The sequence below is a fragment of the Amblyraja radiata genome, chromosome 40, assembly GCF_010909765.2.
Source record: "Amblyraja radiata isolate CabotCenter1 chromosome 40, sAmbRad1.1.pri, whole genome shotgun sequence".
Classification (NCBI taxonomy): Eukaryota; Metazoa; Chordata; class Chondrichthyes; order Rajiformes; family Rajidae; genus Amblyraja; species Amblyraja radiata.
The window spans coordinates 674,858-699,596 of NC_045995.1; the positions used below are offsets into that span (position 1 = coordinate 674,858).

At 47.8% G+C, this 24,739-nt stretch overlaps 2 protein-coding genes and 2 pseudogenes across 2 annotated transcripts in view; all 4 read right to left on the minus strand.

Annotated features, from left to right (window-relative positions):
- The window catches only part of LOC116967560 (tubulin alpha chain-like), a 1,011-nt gene extending 24 nt beyond the window's left edge, over positions 1–987 (minus strand). The window contains exons 1-2 of the mRNA XM_033014180.1: positions 868–987; positions 1–291 (exon numbers count right to left, since the gene is read on the minus strand). The exon at positions 1–291 is cut by the window's left edge and continues 24 nt beyond it. Of these exons, the coding sequence (XP_032870071.1) occupies positions 1–291; positions 868–987 (411 nt within the window). The remainder of the gene's footprint in view (positions 292–867) is intronic.
- Positions 988–1,013: 26 nt separating this feature from the next.
- Positions 1,014–4,540, minus strand: LOC116967634 (annotated as a pseudogene).
- Positions 4,541–11,063: 6,523 nt separating this feature from the next.
- On the minus strand, positions 11,064–11,845 carry LOC116967561 (annotated as a pseudogene).
- A 9,435-nt stretch (positions 11,846–21,280) lies between these two features.
- LOC116967635 (tubulin alpha chain-like) lies at positions 21,281–24,119 on the minus strand. Its single transcript, XM_033014232.1, has 4 exons — positions 23,984–24,119; positions 23,709–23,857; positions 22,183–22,863; positions 21,281–21,574 (listed from the first exon to the last, which is right to left on the minus strand). Exons 1-4 carry the CDS (start codon positions 24,102–24,104, stop codon positions 21,281–21,283), a joined length of 1,245 nt encoding a protein of 414 aa, XP_032870123.1. The 5' UTR covers positions 24,105–24,119.
- Positions 24,120–24,739: the final 620 nt, after the last annotated feature.

Consider the following 24,739-nt stretch of genomic DNA (forward strand, 5'->3'; position numbering starts at 1 on the left):
CCTTCCCCCTCTGCCCTTTCGAGTTCGGTGGAATCCAGGGCCACCTCTTGGAAAGTCCTTCTCCAGCGACGCCATGTCCTCCCTCGCGTCCTGGAACTCCCCTTCCTCTAGCCCCTCTCCCACGTACCAGTGGAAAAAGGCCCGCTTGGCGTACATCTTGTCGAACTTCAGGTCCAGGCGGGTCCAGGCCATGGCGATGGCGGTGGTGTTGCTCAGCATGCAGAGAGCGCGTTGCACCTTGGCCAGGTCGCCCCCAGGCACCACCGTCGGGGGCTGATAGTTGATGCCCACCTGCGGGGGTAGAGAAAGTGTAGACATTGTATTTCACTTCCTGGGCCCATGTGAACAAGCGAGCTCCTCCCAACCCCTTCGCCGTGTGAACCCCGTGTTTTTGGGTGAACTGCAAAGCCTCTGTTCCCCGGGCAAGGGCGCTGGAAAGGTGAATGTGTCAATTAAGAAATTATCCCAATTCTTTACTTCTTCCCGTATCAGAAGCTCAATGTTACCTGGAGTATTTTTACTGACCGATTACCGGATAGCAAGAGATACTTCGGCCCACCGTCTCCAGGCACATGAATTCCTACAAATCTACCGACTCTCTTCCATCCCTTGCGCCCGCATTAGGACAGGATGTCTCTGCAAATGTTAATACCCGGTGAGAATGTTCCCATTGGATGGCTACATAGCGTTGTGGTGTTGAGTAGTGAGGTGACAGAGGGGGAGGTCCTTGTTTAATTATTGTCGATGAAAGCAGTGACATCTACTTAACATTTCTAGATGCGCCGTTTACCTGAGGTATCTGACACACAGAGCCAATGCCCCTCCTCCACCGGGGATACAAGATTTTGTCTCAAACCCTTCACTTACCTTGAACCCGGTCGGACACCAGTCCACGAACTGGATGCTGCGCTTGCTCTTGATGGTGGCGATGGCGGCTTTGACGTCCTTGGGGACCACGTCCCCGCGGTACAACATGCAGCACGCCATGTACTTGCCCTGGCGGGGGTCGCACTTCACCATCTGGTTGGCCGGCTCGAAGCAGGCATTGGTGATTTCTGGGACCGACATTTGCTCGTGGTAAGCCTTCTCGGCCGAGATCAGGGGCGCGTAGGTGGCGAGCGGGAAGTGGATGCGCGGGTAGGGGACCAGGTTGGTTTGGAACTCAGTCAGGTCCACGTTGAGGGCGCAGTCGAAGCGCAGCGAGGCGGTGATGGACGAAACTATCTGCGCGATCAGGCGGTTGAGGTTGGTGTAGGTGCGGCGCTCGATGTCCAGGTTCCGCCGACAAACGTCGTAAATGGCCTCGTTGTCCACCATGAAGGCGCAGTCGGAATGCTCCAGGTTGCAGTGGGTGACCAGCACCGCGTTGTAGGGCTCGACCACGGCGGTGGAGATCTGCGGCGCCGGGTAGACGGAAAACTCCAGCTTGGATTTCTTGCCGTAGTCGACGGCGAGTCTCTCCATGAGGAGGGAGGTGAAGCCCGAGCAGGTGCCGCCGCCAAAACTGTGGAAGATCAGGAACCCCTGCAGTCCGGTGCATTGGTCAGCCTGTGGGGGGAGAAAAGCGGAAATTGTTAACGGAAAACCGCATATTACGTTCGTGAGCTACCTGTTTACCATTACGGTTGGGCATGAGTGGATGGCTTTGGAGAGAACGAATTACATTATTCTTTCACTTCCACTCAACACTTTACATAGAGAGCAAGATGGCAGTCGGATCTCGTCCCATTTATGTGCATTGGGTCCGATTCAACTGTCGAAATGGCTTTCGAAAGTCTTAGGTGTAAATGGCATCCCACGAGTGAATGCGAAGGCCCTAAGTTTGATCTGACGTGTAAATGAAGTTCGGGTTAGGTCTAATTCGGTGTGTACAATACATTTCCGGTTGCCGTCTTCGGTGAATGCCGTGGTGGCTTGGACGAAGTTGCAGAAGAGGATTACAAGAAAGAATGCTTCACAAATTAGAGGACATTACAATACAATACAATACAATACAATACAATACAATACAATACAATACAATACAATACAATACAATACAATACAGTACAATACAATACAATACAATACGGTTTTATTCGTCACATTGCACATAAAATGCAAGTGAAATGAATTTGCCAGCAGCGATACAATGAAAAAGAACACACAAAAACACAATAAGATTTTAACACCAACATCCACCACAGCATTCATCACTGTGGTGGCAGGCACAACATTTGGCCAGTCCTCCTCCATTTTCCCCCGTGGTCGGGACCTCAACCCTCCGCAGCCGTCGCTGCGGGCGACCAGATGAATGAAAGTCAAGGTAAGTCCTGAATCGATGCCTCCCCCACCGGAGACCGCGGTTTCAGGTTGGTGTAGGCCGCACGCCAACGGTCGGTGATTTAATGTTCGCGCCGCAGCCAGAAGCACCGCAGACCGCAGGGCCGGCAGTCGAAGTCGAAGCTCCCCTCCAGGGATCCCCAGCGAGGGACCCCGCTCCCGATGGTAAGCCCATGCCGCGCCCGCGGTAGAAGCTGACCGCGGGCCGGCAGTCGTAGTGGAATCTTCTTTCTCTCATTTTTGGAATATCGGAAGGTAACCCTGAACTAAACGTGTTTCAGAAGAATTTACTCAATTACGGGCTAATAATGGGAAAAAAGCTCATACTTAAATTCTGGAAAAATGCACCTACACCAACAATATAAATGTGGATATCAAATATGTTTGAAACACTACATCTGGAAGAGATGAGATTCCTCTTAGCAAGCAAAGCAGACCACTTCCAAAAGACGTGGTCTACGCTTTTGGAACTATTACAAGCATAAGGTGCAATAGTAATTTAAAAAATAAATAAATACCTACATAAATAAATCAATAAAAGGTACCAGGATCTGGCAACGGGGAGTAAAAAAAAAAAAAACCCCAACAAAAACAGACTTGGTTGGTAGTCCCCTTTCTGCGGAGTTTAATATTATAATAGAGCGATTGTTTCTCCTTTCATTTTCCTTCTTTTCTAGGGTCTACTTTCTTTCTTTACTTCCTTCTCTAACTTCTTTTCTAAGGGGCTTTCTTTTCTCAACACTCTCTTGCACCTTCACGACTCTTTCGCACTTTCCTTACGTCCTTTACTTCTATCTTTTTCTTAAAGCTCAAAAAATGAAGCGGTACAAAAAATGTATTAAGACATATGTGTTGTGTATTATTGTAACTTACCGTACTTCTAATTTTAAAAAAAAATATTAAAAAAAGCTTCTTCCTCTCCCGGGTCCCAGGCTGCAGACGTCGCGCTGGCCGGAGCTCTGCAGACCGCGGCCCCGGGCTGCCGCGGGCCAGTGAACGGAGCGCTCCCTTCCGAACGACATCCAATGCGTGGCCTGACTCCATTTTTGAGCCGACTAGTGTCGAAGTAAAGTTGTCTTCACTGTTGCTTGAGGCTGGTATTACAACAAGTTAAGCACGAGTCTCCATATGGGGTGATAGAATATCCACTCTACCTACCTCAAATGCCATGGGCCTAAAGGCAAGTGAGTAACTCCCGCCTGATGCACACACGTTGTGCCAGATGGAAATGCCTCAATCGATTGAGAGCCAAAGTATCTCTAAACAATTGGGAGAATAACTCCAACTATGTCACCTACGAATGCGGTATTGAACCGCAAAGAACGGAACACGTACTGAAATGGCCCCAACTGGATAACCGATGCACAGCTGCCGATCTCGCTGCATGTAATGAATATGCCGAGAAGTGTGTTCATCTCTGAACAGTATCTAATCTTGTGTTGTGGACTGGATAAGAAGAAGCTCTCAGGAGAGGTCGGACAAATTTGGACTATGATCTCTGCAACATGGAAGGTCGAGGGGAGATGTGATATATACATAAAAAATATGAAAGGCAGGGGTAGGTAACCCTTTTCAGAACCAATTTCCAATGTTGGAAATGTCAAGGTAGAAGGGTCATGGTTTCAAGGTATGGTCACAGCACAATAGGAACACTCAGGTTGGATGAGTATTCCTATCCTCCCGGGCAGGGATCTCCCTGGTGTGCGGTGATAATGAAATAATTGTGTGAAATTCTATTGCGAATCAACTTACCACCTTCCGGATGCGGTCCAGGACTAAGTCAACGATCTCCTTGCCGATGGAGCAGTGGCCTCTGGCGTAGTTATTAGCCGCATCCTCCTTGCCGGTGATGAGCTGCTCCGGGTGGAAGAGCTGCCGGTAGGTGCCGGTCCGCACCTCATCTGTAGAGGGACGGGAGCAGAAAGTAGAGAATTAACCTGCGTGACACATACGACCCTCCACGAATGTCAGGGTAGGATTTGTGATAATGCAGAACATATCAGTATTCATTTCCTGCCGCCTTACCGATCACCGTGGGCTCCAGATCGACGAACACGGCTCGTGGGACGTGCTTGCCCGCCCCCGTCTCGCTGAAGAAGGTGTTGAAGGAGTCGTCCCCGCCCCCGATGGTCTTGTCGCTGGGCATCTGTCCATCCGGCTGGATCCCGTGCTCCAGGCAATACAGCTCCCAGCAAGCGTTGCCGATCTGGCACCCGGCCTGGCCGATGTGGATTGAAATACATTCCCGCTGGAGGCGAGGAGAAATACAAGACGATAATATTTACAAATACAGATTATTGACACTAGACGGACTGGGACCGTAACAGATGACGAATCACCATCCCTTCCCAATTGTAATAGATATTTTCGGAGATCTGTTACAATTGACACCCCGTCCGCCAATAAATGCACACGTATAAACAACAATACACATGATGAATATTTGTGGAAGACGCCATCGATGAGGACAAGGTACAGCTGCAGATGAGGAACTAATGTAGCCGTGCTCTACTTTGATGTTATCTCGGTTAGCGACACCACTGCTCTAGGTGTGAATGGAACATCGGGTCAACAGATAGAACCGGACGTGAAAGGTGAAAGGTGATCGTTCCGCCATGTGGCCATCGCCTCCCGCCAATCAGCTGCCCGGCGGCGCTGGGGGTTCTGTCACGTGGGCTCACCATCCGCTCTCTCTGTTGTCGCGGCGGTCGATTGCGGATGTCGCCACTCGCCCTACTTATACCGCGGCCGGGTTCAGCAAGAACGGCCACTGATTGGCCTCGCGGGACAATTGACCCGCGGTTGCTCGGAGACATTGTAATAAACAAAACCCGGCGGATTGTCCGCGGTAATGTTCGTCACAAGTGAGCTGAGGAATAGCACTTAGCAACGAGCAGATGAGGTTTGTCTACATCCCATCAGCCAACATCTGCCAGCCACCAACCCCTCTCCCAACACGCCCATCTGCATCCAAAGCAGAGGGTTGGATCACATGGCACAGAAACGGGACTTTCGGCCCACCCCTCTTATCCTGACTATCGCACCCACGCTATTCCCATGCGCGCGCATTCCCACTTCTTCCCTCTAACGTCGGGCAGAAGATATTAAACCTTGAAAGCCCGTACGACCGGATTCGGGGCAGATTCCTCCCCGCTGTTATCAGCCACTTGACCTCTTATAAGGTAAGGGATTTATTCCCGATCGTTCAATCTATATTGTTGCGGACCTTGCATTTTGTTATCTGCACTTACTCAGCAGCTGTAACATTACGATCTGCACGCCCTTCAGCTTTTCGTTTCCAGTACCTTTTTTACTCATGTACAGTATGACCTGTTGTATTCATGTACAGTAGACTGTTATCTGAATGGCGGCCGATTAGGAAAAGAGGAGATGCAACGAGACCTGGGTGTCATGGTACGATATTCATTGAAAGTAGGCATGCAGGTGCAGCAGGCAGTGAAGAAATCGAATGGTATGTCAGCATTCATAGCAAAAGGATTTGAGTATACGAGCAGGGAGGTTCTACTGCAGTTGTACATGGTCTTTGTGAGACCACACCTGGAGTATTGCGTACAGTTGTGGTCTCTTAATCTGAGAAAATACATTCTTGCCATAGAGGGAGTACAGAGAAGGTTCACCAGACCAGATTCCTGGGATGGCAGGGCTTTCATATGAATAAAGATTGGATAGACTCGGCTTGTGCTCGCTAGAATTTAGAAGATTGAGGGGGGATCTTATAGAAACTTACACAATTCCTAAGGGGTTGGACAGGCTAGATGCAGGAAGATTGTTCCCGATGTTGGGGAAGTCCAGAACAAAGGGTGACAGTTTAAGGATAAAGATGAAGTTTTTTAGAACCGAGATGAGAAAAACATTTTTCACACAGAGAGTGGTGAATCTGTGGAATTCTCTGCCACAGATGGTAGTTGAGGCCAGTTCATTGGCTATATTTAAGAAGGAGTTAGATGTGGCCCTTGTGGCTGAAGGGATCAGCGGGCACTGAGAGGATGCAGGTACAGAATACTGAGTTGGATCATAAGCCATGATCATATTGAATGACGGGGCAGGCTCGAAGGGCCGAATGGCCTACTCCAGCACCTATTTCTATGTTTCTATGTTTCTATGATCGGATCCGGTATGGTACTTGATTGGTCACATGTACCGAGGTACAGTGAAATTGATGTTTGTATACAGTTCAGTACATGTATCACACGTGTCAATATCAAATCAATACCACTACGACGGGGTACATTTTTCATTATCAACCCTGTCTCCGTCTCTTATCATATGTCCACCGCTATCGTCATCCCCCCTTAACTTCCTCCGCTCTGTGGACAGCAAACTTAGTCTTTCCGGTCTTTCCCCCCTCACTAAAAGATTCCATTCCAGGCAACATCCTGGCGAATCTTCTCTACATCCTCTCCAGTGCAGGCACGTCCTCCCTATCATGTGGACACCAGAATCTTAAACCCGCTGGAGAACCCACACATGAGACATCCAGACACGATACCCCGGCAGTCAGGCCCCACGTGTCACGCCCCTAAGTGGTGGGAGAAGCAGGGACTGTAATGCCCCTGTCCCACTTTGGAAACTTGAACGGAAACCTCTGGAGACTTTGCGCCGCACCCAAGGTTTCCGTGGGGTTCCCAGAGGTTGCATGTGGTTGCCGGAGGTTGCAGGTAGTGGAAGCAGGTAGGAAGACTGACAAAAACCTCCGGGCACCTATGGGAACTGCACGGAAACCTTGGGTGGGGCACAAAGGCTCCAGGGGTTTCCGTTCAGGTTTCCTAAGTGGGACAGGGGCATTACATAATTTAAGAAGTGTGAGGTCGAGCACTCGATTAGCTGGGTAAGAGAAGGAAACGGAAGGACTTCATAGAGTCGTCCAACTGTACAGCACGCAATCAGGCTCTTCGGCCCACCTTGTCCATGCCGATCAGGTTATATTACTGGGCTAGTCCCACCTGCCTGTATTTAGCCCATATTCCGGCAGCTCGTTCACTCTTGCACGCCCCTTTCAGTGAGAAACTGCCCTTCACTAATCTCGCTCCTCTAACCGGAAGACTTTACCATCAAATTTGTGAGTCCTCTATCGAGAAAAAACAATGGGTAACTTTATCCACATCCACCGTGATCGAATACACCACAATAATGCCATTCCTTAAATAGGATACACCTCCCAGACTATCTCACATCTCCCTATAACGTCCTCTCCACATCGACCCTCTCCAAGCCTTGTGTTTCGCTGAAGATTTTAACACCGGCTAGACAGTTGGTATATTTCAGAGCGGAAATGTTAATGACAAAAATACTGCAATAATTGATTTTAAGACAGAGATAGATAGATTATTGATTCGTACCGGTGTCAGGGGTTACGACATGCTGTTTTTACTTATATTTGTGTGTTTGCGTTAACCGACCAGTTAGGCTGCAGCAAGGAATCATTTAATTGTTCCTTTGCACGTGCATAGGACCATTAAACACAATTGGTTCGTGTTCTACAACCCTTGTCGTCCCCCCACCTGGATCGTGCTATTGCATTGTTATTTCTTAAACACACCTAGTCAGTCGCATCTCTAGAAGGGCCTAAACACATCAATGGCCAGATGACGAGAAAGTAGTACGCAAAAGTATGTCGACTCGTCCGATTTAACGCCATTATCAGCATACGGTATTTGGCAAATTCTAGCTACACAATCTTCTGAATATATGGCTGGTACAATATGTACTAAAGCAGGATCTTGCAGCAGTCAATGGAAGCGTCTTTAGGGAGCCAGCAGTATCCAGCGATCTGCCCTCTACACTCTCATTTGTGAAGCAGAGCATCGACTCAAAATATCAACAATTCCTTTTCCTCGTTTATGCTGCTCAATTTGCTGAATTTCTCCAGCCGTTTGAGGAAGAACATCCTTGCAATTGAGGGACGCAACGTAGGTTTACCAGGTTATTACCCGGGATGGCGGGACTGTCATGTGCAGAGAAAATGGAGCGGCTTGGCTTGTATACTCTGGAGTTCATTGAACCATAGAAACATAGAAAATAGGTGCAGGAGTAGGCCTTTCGGCCCTTCGAACGTGCACCGCCATTCAATATGATCATGGCTGATCATCCAACTCAGTATCCTGTACCAGCCTTCTCTCCATACCCCCTGATCCCTTTAGCCACAAGGGCCACATCTAACTCCCTCTTAAATACAGCCAATGGACTGGCCTCAACTACCTTCTGTGGCAGAGAGTTCCAGAGATTCACCACTCTCTGTGTGAATTTTTTTTCTCTCATCTCGGTCCTAAAGGATTTCCCCTCTATCCTCAAACTGTGATCCCTTGATCTGGACTTCCACAACATCGGGAACAATCTTCCTGCATCTTGCCTGTCCAACCCCTTAAGAATAGTGTAAGTTTTTTATAAGATCCCCCCTCAATCTCCTAAATTCTAGCGAGTACAACCCGAGTCTATCCAGTCTTTCATCATATGAAAGTCCTGACATCCCAGGAGTCAGTCTGGTGAACCTTCTCTGTACTCCCTCTATGGCAAGAATGTCTTTCCTCAGATTTGGAGACCAAAGCTGTACGCAATACTCCAGGTGTGGTTTCACCAAGACCATGTACACTGCAGTAGAACCTCCCTGCTCCTATACACAAATCCTTTTGCTATGAATGCTAACATACCTTTGGCTTTCTTCACTGCCTGCTGCACCTGCATGCCTACTTTCAATGACTGGTGTACCATGACACCCAGGTCTCGTTGCATCTCCCCTTTTCCTAATCGGCCACCATTTAGATAATAAACTACTTCCCTGTTTTTGCCATCAAAGTGGATAACTTCACATTTATCCACATTATACTGCAGCGGCCATGCATTTGCCCACTCACTCAGCCTATCCAAGTCACCTTGCAGCCTCCTAGCATCCTCCTCAAGCTAACACTGCCCCCTAGCTTCGTGTTATCCGCAAACTTGGAGATGTTGCATTCAATTCCCTCGTCCAAATCATTAATATATATTGTAAATAGCTGGGGTCCCAATACTGAGTCTTGCGGTACCCACTAGTCACTGCCTGCCATTCTGAAAAGAACCCGTTTACGCCTACTTTTTGCTTCCTGTTTACCATCCAGTTCTCTATCGACATCAATACTCAACCCCCAATACCGTGTGCTTTAAGTTTGTATACTAATCTCTTATGTGAGACCTTGTCGAAATCCTTCTGGAAGTCCAGATATATCACATCCACTGGTTCTCCCATAACCACTCTACTAGTTACATCGTCGAAAAAGTCTATAAGATTCGTCAGACATGATTTACCTTTAGTAAATCCAAGCTGACTTTGTCCAATGATTTCACCACTTTCCAAATGTGCTGATATCCCATCTTTAATAACGGACTAGCAGTTTCCCCACTGCCGATGTTAGACTAACTGATCTGTAAATCCCCGTTTCTCTCTCCCTTCCTTTTTTAAAAACGGGGTTACATTAGCTACCCTCCAAACTTCAGGAACTACTCCAGAATCTAAAGAGTTTTGAAAAATTATCACTAATGCATCCACTATTTCTGGGGCTACTTCCCAAGTACTCTGGGATGCAGCCTATCTGGCCCTGGGGACTTATCGGCCTTTAATTCATTCAATGTACCTAACACCACTTCCCGGCTAACCTGGATTTCACCCAGTTCCTCCATCTCATTTGACCCGCGGTACCCTGCTATTTCCAGCAGATTATTTATGTCTTCGTTAGTGAAGACGGAACCAAAGTAGTTATTTAATTGGTCTGCCATGTCCTTGTTCCCCGTGAAATTCACCTGTTTCTGACTGATGAGATCAGAAGGATGAGACGAGATCTCATTGAAACATATAAGCTTTTTAAGGGTTTGGACACGCTAGAGGCAGGAAACATGTTCCCGATGTTGGGGGAGTCCAGAACCAGGGGCTATAGTTGTTCGGCTGGCGATAAGTGTTCGGCTGGCGACCGGAAGGTAGCCGGTTCGAATCCCGCTTGGAGTGCATACTGTCGTTGTGTCCTTGGGCAAGGCACTTCACCCACCGTTGTCTGTGTGTGAATGTGTGTGGATGTGTGTGAGTGATTGGTGGTGGTCGGAGGGGCCGCAGTCGTAGATTGGCAGCCACGCTTCCGTCAGTCTTCCCCAGGGCAGCTGTGGCTACAGCAGTAGCTTACCACCACCGAGTGTGACTGAGGAGTGAATGAATAATGCGATGTAAAGCGCCTTGAGTATTAGAAAGGCGCTATATAAATCCCATCCATTATTATTATTATTAAGTATAAGGGGAAAGTCATTTAGAACAGAGACGAGGAAACACTTTTTCTCACAGAGAGTTGTGAGTCTGTGGAATTATCTGCCGGTGGAGGCCGGTTCCCTTGATAGATTCAAGAGAGAGCTAGATAGGGATCTTACAGATAGCGGAGTCAGGGGATATCGGGAGAAGGCAGGAACGGGGTACTGATTAGGCATGATCAGCCATGATCACATTGAATGGAGGTATTGGCTCGAAGAGCCGAATGACCTACCGAACTTCCTTGCTGAACATTCTTATGGGATGAATTCAATGCGTTGGGTTGTTGAGTAGGGAGGGCACAGTGGTGAGAGAGGGGGGGGTTACTTGTTCAATTATTGTCGATGAATACAGTGACCAATTTAACATTTCTAAATGCGCCGTTTACCTGAGGTAGTGGACATATACAGCCAATGTCCCTCCTCCACCGGGTACACACAGTTTTATCTCAAACCCTTCACTAACCGGTTGGACACCAGTTCACGAACTGGATGCTGCGCTTGCTCTTGATGGTGGCGATGGCGGCGGTGACGTCCTTGGGGAGCACGTCCCCGCGTCATATCATGCAGCATGCCATGTACATGCCCTGGCGGGGATCGCACTTCACCATCTGGTTGGCCGGCTCGAAGCAGGAGTTGGTGATTTCGGCGACCGTTAATTTGTCGTGGTAAGCCTTCTCGGCCGATATCAGGGGCGCGTAGGTGGCGAGCGGAAAGTGGACATGCGCGTAGGTGACCAGGTTGGTTTGAAACTCAGGCAGGTCCACGTTGAAGGCGCCGTTGAAGCGCAGCGGGTCTGCATTTGGTCTAGTGATAATTAAAAATTATGTTATATTGAGAATTCTTGTGGGAATTTTATTTGAACACTTAGGCTATTTAGAAATGTTAATCTATTCTTAAGAAATTGATAGATGTTTAGATCTAGTAATTGAACTTTGTAATTAGCTACAATTAGGTAACTAACTAATTATATGCTTTAATTTCAAGTCATCTAAGTAAGATTATTTCATATTTGTTTCAGAATGCTTCTGTCTATAATAACGTATTTATTATACCATTTGACTGTCCTCGATCACAGCTTTTGTGTTAAGTAAATGGAAAAGCAATAGGGAACAAGACGCTAATTTCCGACTATGAAAGCGAACAGATCCCGTGAGAAGGGAGTCCCCTTGCTGAGGTCCCTCACACCGACTCACACGGTATTGCGGTTACCCTGTTTTCCCGGTCCAGTTGCTGCCGCCATTGTGACTGGGTGAGGCGATAGGTTGGTTACCCAACCATCATGGAGCCACCCCTAAGCCGGCAACTGACAGACTCCTCTTCACCGACGTGACCTCCAATTTCGATCCGTGATCCACGACCCTTGTCCCAGGAGGACCGCCAGAACTCTTCTCAGTCCGCTTAGTCCATCTTAACCAACCTCGTTGCTCGTTGCTCAGCACTTCAACTCCATTCCCAATCTGACCTTTCTGTCCTGGGCCTCCTCCATTGCCAGAGTGAGCCCCAGCGAAAACTGGAGGAACAGTACCTCATATTTCACTTGGGTAGTTTATACCCCAGCGGTAGGAAGATTGATTTCTCTAATTTTAGATAGCCCTTGCTTTCTCCCTCCTTCACCTCACCCTTCTTTGTTTCCCCACAAGTCCTACTGTCTCCACCTACTTCCTTTCTTTTGCCTCATCCATTGAATTGATCCAGCATTTTGTGTCTACCTTCGATTTTACAACATCTGCAGTTCTTTCTGAAACAAAGCATATGACATGTTGGCCTTCTAGAGGGGATTTGAGTATAGGAGCAAACAGGTCCCCCTGCAGTTGTACAGGACCCTGGTGAGACCACAACTAAAGTATTGCGTGCAGTTTTAGTCTCCTAGTCTGAGAAAGGACAGTCTTGCTGCTGAGTGAGCGCAGCGTAGGTTCACAAGATGGCGGTGGGGGGGTGGAGGGGGGGGGGTGGTGGGGGTAGTGGGGATGGTGGTGGTAGGGGGGATAGTGGGGGTAGACGTGGGAATGGTTGGGGTCGGGGGGAATTTTGGGGGTAGGGGAGGGTGTTGGGGCAGGGGGTTGTGGGGGCAGAGGGGTGTGGGGAAGGGGGAGTTTTGGGGCAGGGGGGATTGTAGGGGAGGTGGGGTTGTGGCTGGAGGTGTGTTGTGGAGGGGGGGGCAGTTGGGGTGTTGGGGACCGGGTGTTTGGGGGGTGTTGAGGGGGCTGTGGGGGAGGGTGTGTCTGGGGGGGTGAGGTGAGACAGGATGTGCGGGAGGTGTAGGAGAGGGAGTGTGTGGGTGATTAGGGGATTGTGGGGGTAGGGGAGGGATGTGGGAAGGGGTTGAGTTGGCCCCTGCTCGAGCAGAACTCAGAAGTCAGCCGCCACTCGTAGAACACATACCCCGCTCGCAGAACGCAATGCAAAGCAAAGATCATAGAGGAGCAAGATAGACCACTCCTCCGAAATCCAATGGACTGACGTGTAGTACGTGACGGAACGTCACGGCCGCCATTTCTTAATGCGACACGCGACTTCCGGTATGCCACCCGCTGAGATCCAAAGCAAAGATTATAGAGCTCCTCTATAATCTTTTATCCAAAGCAAAGATCCTCGAGTATCTTGTAGCGGGAACAGCCCCCTCCTTTGCGTAGTTTCCCTTGCATTGTATTGTGCAGTTTCCCTTGTATTGCTTTAACACACACTGCACAAAATTAAATTTAACGTATCTATATTTTATATATTTATATGAATGTGTGTCTGTGTGTGAGATGCAAGTTAGAGATAATAAAGTTTATTCTCATGGATCAGAAGCAACTTTGATTTAAATAATCACTATTAATTCATTTGTCTTGTAAGATGAAATACATAAACCATAAAGGCAATTATATATATATAATTATATAGTAATAATAAATATATGCATATATATATATTTATACACATACATATATACATATATACACATACATACACACGTATACATACATATACACACATACATATGGATACATTTATATGCATACAAACACACATATAAACATATATATACATACATATATACACACATATACATATACATGCATATATACACATACATGCATATATACACATACATATATATTTATACATATGATCATTTTCCAACGATCAATAGATTTACGATCAGTTCCTGTGGATTGGAGGGTAGCTAATGCTATCCCACTTTTCAAGAAAGGAGCGTGAGAGAAAACAGGGAATTACAGACCAGTTAGCCCGACTTTGGTGGTGTGAAAGATGCTGGAGTCAATTATTAAAGATGTAATAATGGGGCATTTGGATAGCAGTAAAAGAATTAGTCCAAGTCAACATGGATTTATGAAAGGGAAATCATGTTTGACTAATCTTCTGGATTTTTTTGCCGCAAGGCTTGGTGTTGGGGCCGCAACTGTTTACCATATATATTAATGATTTGGAAAAGGGAATTAGGAGCAAAACCAATGCATACATACCTACATATTTAAATTCGTCTGATAAGTTGGTCAAATAACATGGGCACCTTCTTGCTTTTTTTGAGTCATGGATTTTTTAAATGTGAATGTCTCATAGCAACACATTTGTGGGTCAGAAGTATTTTGTACCAACCCCCACAATTTCAAATCATTCTAAATTGAACTCCTTAAACAAGGAAAACAATTTTTATTTACATCATTTTGTGTGGCTGTCAAGGTGGCTGTGTTGACTGTAATTATGAGACTGCCGGGCAGTATCACGGTGAATGGCGGTGGCTGTGTGTTTTAATGCAAGTGTGAAAAGGAGAGTAAATTTAAAGAGACAATGTGAGACCCATCAGGGTTTCATCCAAGAACCAATTTAAAGGCAAGGTTCCATCAATCACAGTATTTTAATTGAAAATCTTACTCTTAATATTCTTCCTAATTAGGCTTTTTGTGTTCCCTCTTGAACTTTGTGTCTCCCAGAGCCTCTGGGGAGGTTCCGGAGATACAATAATCCAATCTTGAGGCAAATAACCATCTTTAAAACTGGAATTGCCTCTGCCTTTAATTCTACATTCTCCGAGGATGCTGGATGCCGCGACAATCTCTTGCAACAAGTACAGAAAGGCAGTCAACTGCAAAAAGATCAAAGAGAGGAAAGAGTATGGAAGGGAAAGGCTTTTCAGAATCATAATCAGATTTTATTTGCCAAGTATGTTTTGCAACATACGAGGAATTTCATTGGCCAGGTCAGTCATACAATTAAAAGCAACAGCACTCAAAAACACATTTTAATACGGACATTCACCAGTGACTCCTACACATTCCTCACTGTGATGGAAGGCGAAATAAAGTTCAAGTCCCTTCCTTTTGTTCTTCCTCGGTCGGGGGCCTCAAGCCCCCCGTTCAAACTCCGTTCAATGGTGAACTCCTCTTGGTCTCCAGGCCTATCGTGCTGCACAAATCACTGCGCCACATGCATCTATTTATTCCCTTTCCCCATGGTTCATGCAGCTGGATATTAACTTGCCGACATGGAAAGAGATGCAGTGAGCATCCAATAGTTCAGACTTCTGGGTGAATTAAGGGGCTGCTTGATGAGCTGAGGGTAATCGAGATTGTATGATTGTCATTCTTTTGGAAGAACTGATGGAAGGTCTTATGGAAAAGCTGATGAATTGACTACGGGATGAGCTGGTGGGCTCGAGGATTGCTGGATGAGTGTTCTAGAAACATAGAAAATAGGTGCAGGAGGAGGCCATTTGGCCCTTCGAGCCAGCACCGCCATTCATTGTGATCATGGCTGATCAGCCGTAATCGATAACCCGTGCCTGCCTTCTCCCCATATCCCTTGATTCCACTAGCCCCTAGAGATCTATCTAACTCTCTCTTAAATCCACCCAGTGATTGGGCCTCCACTGCCCTCTGTGGCAGGGAATTCCACAAATTCACAACTCTCTGGGTGAAAACGTTTTTTCTCACCTGTCTTAAATGGCCTCCCCTTTGTTCTAAGACTGTGGCCCCTGGTTCTGGACTCGCCCAACATTGGGAACATTTTTCCTGTATCTAGATTGTTCAGTCTTTTTATTCATTTATATGTTTCTATAAGATCCCCTTGCATCTAACAAGAGTGTTTTATTGTCATGTAGAACAATTTCCTGCATCTAGCTTGTCCCAGATAGAACAATTAAATTATTACTTTCAGCAGCACAACAGAATCTGTAAACATAGTACACTGTAAACAATATGATAAGAACCCCCTCATCCTTCTAAACTCCAGTGAATACAAGCCTAGTCTTTTAAATATTTCCTCATATGACAGTTCTTTTAGGTTATTTGATGGTTAGGACAGGTTTAGAGGGGTATGGGCCAAATGCAGGCATGTGGGACTAGTGTAGATGGGACATGTTAGCCAGCGTGGGCAAGTTGAGCTGAAGGGCCTGCTTCTACACTGTGAGACTCTATGACTAGGTGATCTGTTGAGGCTGGTGGTATGCCATGAGGAACAATGGGAATGGACCTTTGTAAACCACCACCTGGTTGAGTCTCCTTGAGTCACCATCGGCATTGATAACATCAGTCAGGGGTTGATGATCTGCAAAAAACAAGTTGGTCTCATTCTTGTTCTCTCATGCGATACAGGCAGCAGATCTGAACTGCCTGTGTTTGCCCTCTTGGCTGTCTTGTCAAATTACGCTGGAGATTAGAGTCACCCCTGAAACAAACAGTGCCTTGTGATCCACAGGGGAAAAAATAAAATCTAAATGCAGAACAATGGATGGTTTAAATCAAAGAAATGATACAAAGAGGCCATTAGAGCAATACCGATCTAGGAAACTGAGAGCAGATTTTACAATGCATTTAAACCTCTCCCATTTTTATGAGATGCATTCCTGGAATATGTAGGAAGTTTATTGTAACCTAGTGCCCTAGTGGATTATGGGCGGCATGGTGGTGCAGCGGTAAAGTTGCTGCCTTACAGTGGGTGCTGTCTGTACAGAGTTCGTACATTCTCCCCGTGACTGAATGGGTGTTCTCCGAGATCTTCGGTTTCTTCCCACACTCCAAAGACATACAGGTTTGTAGGCTTGGTATAAGTGTAAATTGTCCCTAGTGTGTGTAGGATGGTGTTAGTGTGCGGGGATCGCTGGTCAATGCGGACGCGGTGGGCCAAAGGGCCTGTTTCCGCGCTGTATCTCTGTAAGAAATAGAAGCAAGGATAAGCCATCTAAGTTCAAACCACCATCAGTAAGATTATTGTTGATCCTGCAACTCAACACCTTATTCCCACATTCTCTCCATTATCCTTCATCCATTTCGTATTTGAAAAAAAAAATATCAAGGACTCGACTTCCACCATCTCACGCGATAAAGAATTCCAAGATTCCCAGCCCTTGAGTGAAGAAACTGCTCCTTGTCTCATTACTAAATATCATGACCCATATTCTGAGACTTTGGCCCTCGTTCTAGATCACCAGACCAACCGCAATCACGAGCCCAATCTAAACAGAGATAGACACAAAATGCTGGAGTAACTCAGTGGGTCAGGCAGCATCTCTGGAGAAAAGGAATAGGTGACGTTGCAGTTCGGAAGCCTTCTTCAGACTGCGTTCTGACACTTCTTCTTCTTCTTCTTCTTGCGTATGGCGTGCACAGCCTAAAGTTGTAGGACAACTTGTTCTATTTGATCTTATTTGACTGTGCACACCAGGTTGATTGGATTTGTCGAAACAGGGCGGACCACGTGAAGGTTGCAATCTCCCACCCCGCGTTCTGACACCAAAGATCAAAATGTCCAACGTAGACACAATAATAAATATATCGCCATTTGCATTAGTTTTGTGCAGTTAACAAATCACAATTTCACGCAATGTACATAAGACAGCAGTTATTTGACAAATACTCAGCAGTTCGGTGCAGGAGATCTTGTCGACGAATATTCTGGACCCACTGTTGACATCTGAAATTACAGGAGATATCATTTAGGATTAACTAATAAGAAAAAAGATGATCATAACTACATGCCTGAACAATGGATGATATGTCACTTAAATGCAATTGTTTTCAGTTGTGTGGAGAGACCTGTATGTTGAAGATGCTTTTTGCCTCTAATATGTTAATTTACCCTAAATGTAGAAGAGCTTATTAAAATCTTCTTACAAAGACCATTAAGTATTTTCTTTCTATCCTCTTTTGGACCCAAGGCATAGCAGAGCAGCCAACTCTCACGAAGAGGTAAGGGACGGAGAGAGGGAAGGGGGGGAGAGAGGGAGAAGAGAGGGAGAGAGAAGAGAGGGAGAGAGAGATAGATCGAGAGAAGAGAGGGGAGAGAGAGATCGAGAGAAGAGAGGGAGAAGGGGGAGAGGGAGATGGGGGGAGAGGAAGAAGGGGGTGAGGGAGAAGGGGAAAAGGGGAGAGGGAGAAGGGGGACAGGGAGAAGGGGGAGAGGGAGTGGAACGATAACACATTATAACGCGCAGCCGTCCCATTCCGACCAAAGATTATAGAGCAGATCTCCTCTCCTATCTTTGATTGCGGCCGCCGCCGAACCCCCCGGCCCACCATTGCACCCAATGTGTCCCGCGGGCCATATTTTGGAGACCAATCCCTTACAAGAACAAAACCAAAAACGTACAGAAGTGTTAAAATTGTCTTTATTATTATGGTAAGTAAAGATCTATTAAAAATAAGTCTACTAACTTTCTAATGTACCGACAAACCTAGTTTCCCAATGGCCGTTGATGGGAGAACAGAAAATAACATTTTCACGACAGAATATCGACTGAAAATAATAATAATATTTTCTCACCTTTCTTGTTTATTGGGGAACCTAAAGATTGACAGGTCGGGTCGTTTAGATTTATGATTAGAACAATTGATAGCAGAGCAGTGATGTGAAGATTTAGATAAGGACGCCATGACAGTGTGGGGGAAGCCCAACAAAATGCCTCAAAAAATGGCGTCGACAATCACACGCGTCATACTACGCGTTTTTCGAGGAGTGGTCTATCTTGCTCCTCTATGATCTTTGGTGCAAAGCCCCCTCTCTCGTAGAGCACAAGCCCACGCTCACAGAACACAGCCCCTCGCTCGCAGTCCGCTTCAGCTTTATTCTCCCAGACGGCCAGGAGGTTCCGGAAGGGTCGTTACCTCATGGTGACTGACAGGCGAGTAGACCAATCTGCTCATCTCTGGAGTTTTTTAAACCTTCATAACTTGTCTAATATTTCACAGATCGGAACAAAGCTTGGGGCGCTCGGAGCAGAGGAAAACGGTAAGTAAGATGTCGAAAATATCATAGCGATATACGGTAGCGTTTTTGAGCAAATTTATTTACAACGCTGACCGGAAGTGGTCAAGATGAGGGTTTTAGTCATTGTATAGGTATAAAATTCTTACCGGAATGGACAGGATAGATGCAGGATAAATGTTGCCGGTGTTGGGAGAGTCCAGAACTAGTGGTCATATTTTAAGTATATGGGTTAGATCATTTAGGACTGGGATAAGGAAAAGCTTTTTACCCAGAGAGTTGGGGATCTGTGGAATTCACTGCCACAGAAGGCAGTGGAGGCCAATTCACTGGATGTATTCAGGATCGAACTACATATGGCTCTTAGGGTTAACTGAATCAAGGGATAACGGGAAAAAAGCAAGAACAGGGTTCTGACCAGCCATAATGACATAGAATGGCGGTGCTTGCTCGAAGGGCCGAATGCCCTACCCCTGCACATACTTTCTATGGTTTCATATTTCTATCCTTGCGTGAAGAGCCTTGAATTGGGCCGGGGTTGGTGATGAGGGGGACGGGGTGAGAGGGGGGGGGAGGGGGGGGGGGGGGGGGGGGTTGTGCGTCGGGGTGAAAAGTCTCGATTTTTGAGGTAAACCATGTAGCACTGACGCCGAAGAGAAATCTTCGCTCAGAGCTAAAGCAATGTCCTAAATGGGAGTGGGAATGGCTGCGCTGCCTTGCAGCTGCGGCTCGCCTGCAGTCCGTTTGTCTTTTCTGTTTTTTGTTTCCTTTTGTCCTGTTTTTGCGGTTTGTTTCGGTTTGTTTGGCTGTGTGTGTGTGGGCGGGTGGGTGTGGTGTGTTTTTTGGCTCTTCCTTCGGGGGGATGCGACTTTTCCTGCCGTAAACCCGTCTCCGTGTCCGTCTGCCCTGAGGCCTATCGCGGAGCTGGCGGCCTCCAACTGCGACCGACCTCGAGGCTGTGGAGGCTGTGGAGCAGAGCCAGGACTTACCAACGCGAGCCTAACCGACTTCGGGGCTGTGGTTGCGGTGCGGCACAACTTCCGACCCGACTTTGGAGCCTCCGAGGCTCGGCCGCGGGCCAGTGGGCCAGTGGACGACATCATCGGGAGCTCGAGTTCTGTTTTCCGGAGCTCCCGCGACTACAGCTGCGTCAGCTGGACTGGAGGACGGCAGCTTCGGCAGCTTCGGCAGCTTAGACCGCCCCGGGCCGCGGAGTTTGAACCGGCCCGTTTGCGGAGCTCAGATTCAGCCTGCGGGACTTACCTACCATCACCCGGCGGGGTCATAACATCGGAGGCTTGGATTGCCTCAGCGCAGAGGGAAAGCAAGGAGGGAAGAGACAATGTCTTTGGGACTTTAAACTGTGTTGAGTGTTTGTTATTTATTCTATGTTATGACTGCAGGCTAAACCATATTGTTTGTTTTGTTTTTGTTTTTGTCTTTTGTTTTTACCTTGTTTGGGATGTGTTTACCTTGTGTGGGACTAAAGATGGAAATTAGCTACTGGCTACAATCTTGCATATTACATGCAAATGTTTATTAATATGCACTGTCCCTAATAAAATCAATTCAAATTCAATAGATGCTTAGTGACCGATTACATGCAGACCATGTCGGAGATAGAGCTGGGCGAAAAGTAAATTGTCTATCCAGTTATCGAGATCTGCCTTGACCCATGGGATCTAACCACCAACGCAGCATTCCATAGGGAACCTATCACCTGCTCTTTCCTGGGATCATTCTTGTAAACCCCCTGTTGACCATCACAATACTTCCTCAGATATAGTGCCCAAAATTAGTGAGACACGTCCTCGCACGCACAAATCCATACTGCCTATCCAGAAGCAACCGCTTTTTCGAATGCATCTATGGCCTCTAGTCCGAGACTCTCCCACTCGGTGGGCCGAAGGGCCCGTTTCCGCGCTGTATATCCAAACCGAACTAGAAATCTGATCAGACCGAAGAGATATAATCTACGTTCATACATTTTAGGACCGCCGGCAAATAGGTCAGGCTTTTCCCTCTCCCTTGTAGGGCTCCCTACAAATTGCCCGGGGAAAGCTGCCTGAACACATTCGACAAGCTCCAAAACATCTAACCAGTTGGCACTATGGCAGTCCTAGTGTACATTGGGAAAGTTCAAATCCCATAGGACAACTGTTGCACCAGCATAAATGTTCCTTTAATTCCCATTGACTACTTGGGGACCTATAATCCAGTCGCAACAAGGCCAACACCTCCAGCTATGACCTATCCCGTTGCTTCTGTTTAAAGCTCTCATTTAATTTTACTCTCAATCAACAAGGTCTCGAAGGAAGCACAATCACAAATGCATTTGTCTAAATAATTTATTTTCAGACATAGTGCTAAAGCGAACTGTTATATTTGTAAAATTAATTACTAAACTGTTATGTATACTGTAACGTAAAATATCACATTTGATTCAATATTTAACTTTAAATAATATCGTCTATTCTTCCTCTGCTGCTCTTTCGAGATCGGAGGAGTCCAGGGCCACCTCTTGGTAGTTCCTCTCCAGCGACGCCATGTCTTCCCGCGCGTCCTGGAACTCCCCTTCCTCCAGCTCCTCTCCCACGTACCAGTGGACAAAGGCCCGCTTGGCGTACATCTTGTCGAATTTGAGGTCCAGGCGGGTCCAGGCCATGGAGATGGCGGTGGTGTTGCTCAGCATGCAGAGGGCGCGTTGCACTTTGGCCAGGTCACCCCCCGGCACCACGGTCGGGGGCTGGTAGTTGATGCCCACCTGCGCGAGATGGACAGAGCAAACGTTGAAAATCAATTCATGGACGCAATGCGAAACTGTGAGCAAGTTCAAGCCTGTTCTCTCTGAAAACCCCCTGCAGCGGGACAAATGCAACGCTTTGCTCTCCCGTGGTGCGGCGCTGTAAGACGGGTGTCTTGCAATTAAGAAGTGATGCAATGCTTTACTTCCTTTACCACCAAAAGTGGAAGGTTTCCTGCAATATTCTATCTGTAGGATTTGTCCATAAATTAAGGCAATTCTGCCCATTGGATAACTACCGTCTCCGGCCCCTAACAATCCCGCCAATTCCTTCCTCCCTCTACTCCCTCCATAGCGCCACCTTCAGGGCTGTGCCTAACCTGTGCTATTGATGCCTTGACTCAAGGATTGAGGTGGGAAAATCTTCCAGGGAATATTTGCAGTGCTGCAACAAGGATGGGTTGGGTTGTTGAGTAGAGAGCGTACAACAGGGTGGAAGGGAGGTTCTCTGTTTTTTATGTGGCGAATAAAGGGCGGGCGTCTATCCACCCTTTTCGTGTGTTACCGGTTTTCCGTAATCAATGTCCTCTCTTCCCATGGGGTCATCTGATCCCAACCCCTCCACTCACCTTGAACCCGGTCGGGCACCAGTCCACGAACTGGATGGAGCGCTTGCTCTTGATGGTGGCGATGGCGGCGTTGACGTCCTTGGGCACCACGTCCTCGCGGTACAACATGCAGCACGCCATGTACTTACCCTGGCGGGGGTCGCACTTCACCATCTGGTTGGCCGGCTCGAAGCAGGCGTTGGTTATTTCGGCGACAGACATTTGCTCGTGATAAGTCTTCTCGCCCGAGATCAGGGGCGCGTAGGTGGCGAGCGGGAAGTGGATGCGCGGGTAGGGGACCAGGTTCGTTAGGAACTCGGTCAGGTCCACGTTGAGGGCACCGTCGAAGCGCAGCGACGCGGTGATGGACGACACGATCTGCGCGATCAGGCGGTTGAGGTTGGTGCAGGTGGGGCGCTCGATGTCCAGGTTCCGCCGACACACGTCGTAAATGGCCTCGTTGTCCACCATGAAGGCGCAGTCGGTGTGCTTAACGGTGCAGTGGGTGACCAGCACCGCGTTGTAGGGCTCGACCACGGCGTTGGAGATCTGCGGCGCCGGGTAGACGGAAAACTCCAGCTTGGATTTCTTGCCGTAGTCTACGGAGGGTCTCTCCATGAGGAGGGAGGTGATGCCCGAACCGGTGCCGCCGACGAAACTGTGGAAAATGAGGAACCCCTGGAGTCCGGTGCACAGATCGGCCTAGGGGAAGGAAAGAGGAAGCCATTATAAGAGTGACGGGATATGACGTTAATGAGTTATCTGGCTGCCGAAGATGCCACAAGGGCTAATGAGCGTCATTGCCTATTGGGGAATTTGCACCCATCACGTACAGGCCATTCCGGGCAGCATTTGTGGCCCGACCCATTTGCCTGTATTTGTCCCACATCTGCCTTAACTGCTCCTCCCCATATATGTGGCCAAATGTCTTCCGAAAGTCGGATATGTAACCGGGCTCTGACAAGCAACAGCAAAGGCGCCGCATCTTAACTGGTGGTTGAAATGTCAATAAAGTGATCCAATTTTAGTTAGGCCGCATTTGGAGTAACATGTGCAGGTTTGGTTGTTCCACTGCGGATCGGCTGTGGCGGCTCAGAAGAGGTTTAGCAGATTGTCGCCTGGTATTAGGTCTGCGAAGGCGGTGAACACATTTGGATTGTTTTCTCTGGAACGTATAAGGAAGTACTAAGTTTATATATTCACATATTCTGTTGTGCTGCAGCAAGTAAGAGTTTCATTGTCCCATCCGGGACATATGACAAAAAAACACTCTTCACCTTGACGCTTGAAGAGGTATGTACAAGTATGTGAGGCACAGATATGTTAGATAGTCAGAACCATTTTCCGAGGGCGGAACTGTCAAAGACGAGAGGGCATAAGTGAAAGGGCGATAATTTAAAGGCGATATGCGGGAGTGGTTTTTGCACACACAGAGAGTGGAGGGTTTCGTCTTTATACAGGCAGACTAGTTCCTGAGACAGGGAGACGCGACTGGAAGTGGTGTATTGAGGGAGAAATTCCGGAAGCTCTATTGCAAATCCACCCACCACTTTTCGGATGCGATCCAGCACCAGGTCCACGATCTCCTTGCCGATGGAGCAGTGGCCTCGGGCGTAGTTATTGGCCGCGTCTTCCTTTCCAGTAATGAGCTGCTCGGGGTGGAAGAGCTGCCGGTAGGTGCCGGTCCGCACCTGATCTGCAGGGGAAGAGGAGCAGAAATTGAAAATTAACCTGCGCGACATAACATGCACCTTCCCCGCATGTCAGGGCTTGGATTGGGATAATGCAGAACATATCAGTACTCTTCGCCCTGCCACCTTACCGATCACTGTGGGCTCCAGGTCGATAAACACAGCCCGCGGAACGTGCTTGCCCGCCCCCGTCTCGCTGAAGAAGGTGTTGAAGGAGTCGTCGCCGCCCCCGATGGCCTTGTCGCTGGGCATCTGCCCATCCGGCTGGATCCCGTGCTCCAGGCAATACAGCTCCCAGCAAGCGTTGCCGATCTGGCACCCGGCCTGGCCGATGTGGATTGAAATACATTCCCGCTGGAGGTGAGGAGAAATACAAGAAGATACTATTTACAATGACAGATTATTGACACCATAGGGACTGGGGCCGTAACAAATGACGGATCACCTATCCCTTCCCAATTGCAATATATATTTTCGGATATCTGTTACAATTGACACCCCGTCCGCCAATAAATGCACACGTAAAAAGAACAAAACACACGATGAATATTTGTGGAAGACGCCATCGATTAGGGCGAGGTACAGCTGCGGATGAGGAACGAATGTGTCCTTGTTCTAATTGGATGTCATCTCCGTTAGCGACACCTCTGCTCAAGGTGTGAATGGAACATCCGATCAACAGATAGAACCGGACGTGAAAGGTGATTGGTGAGCGCTCTGCCATGTGGCCGCCGCCTCCCGCAAATCGGATGCGCGGCTCGATGGAACGCGGCGGCGCTGGGGGTTCTGTCACGTGGACTCACCATCCGCTCTCTCTGTTGTCCCGGCGGCCGATGGCGGATGTCGCCACTCGCCCTACTTATACCGCGGCCGGGCTCAGCAAGAAC

What these genes read in the sequence shown, in the direction of transcription:
- LOC116967635 (XM_033014232.1), bottom strand. Translation starts at nt 24,104, where the DNA reads ATGCCCAGCGACAAGGCCATCGGGGGCGGCGACGACTCCTTCAACACC. An exon ending in CCTGGAGCCCACAGTGATCG is followed by an intron (nt 23,858 to 23,983) that starts GTAAGGTGGCAG and finishes CTTCCCCTGCAG; the next exon opens with ATCAGGTGCGGACCGGCACC. An exon ending in GGTGCCCGACCGGGTTCAAG is followed by an intron (nt 21,575 to 22,182) that starts GTGAGTGGAGGG and finishes CATCTCGCGCAG; the next exon opens with GTGGGCATCAACTACCAGCC.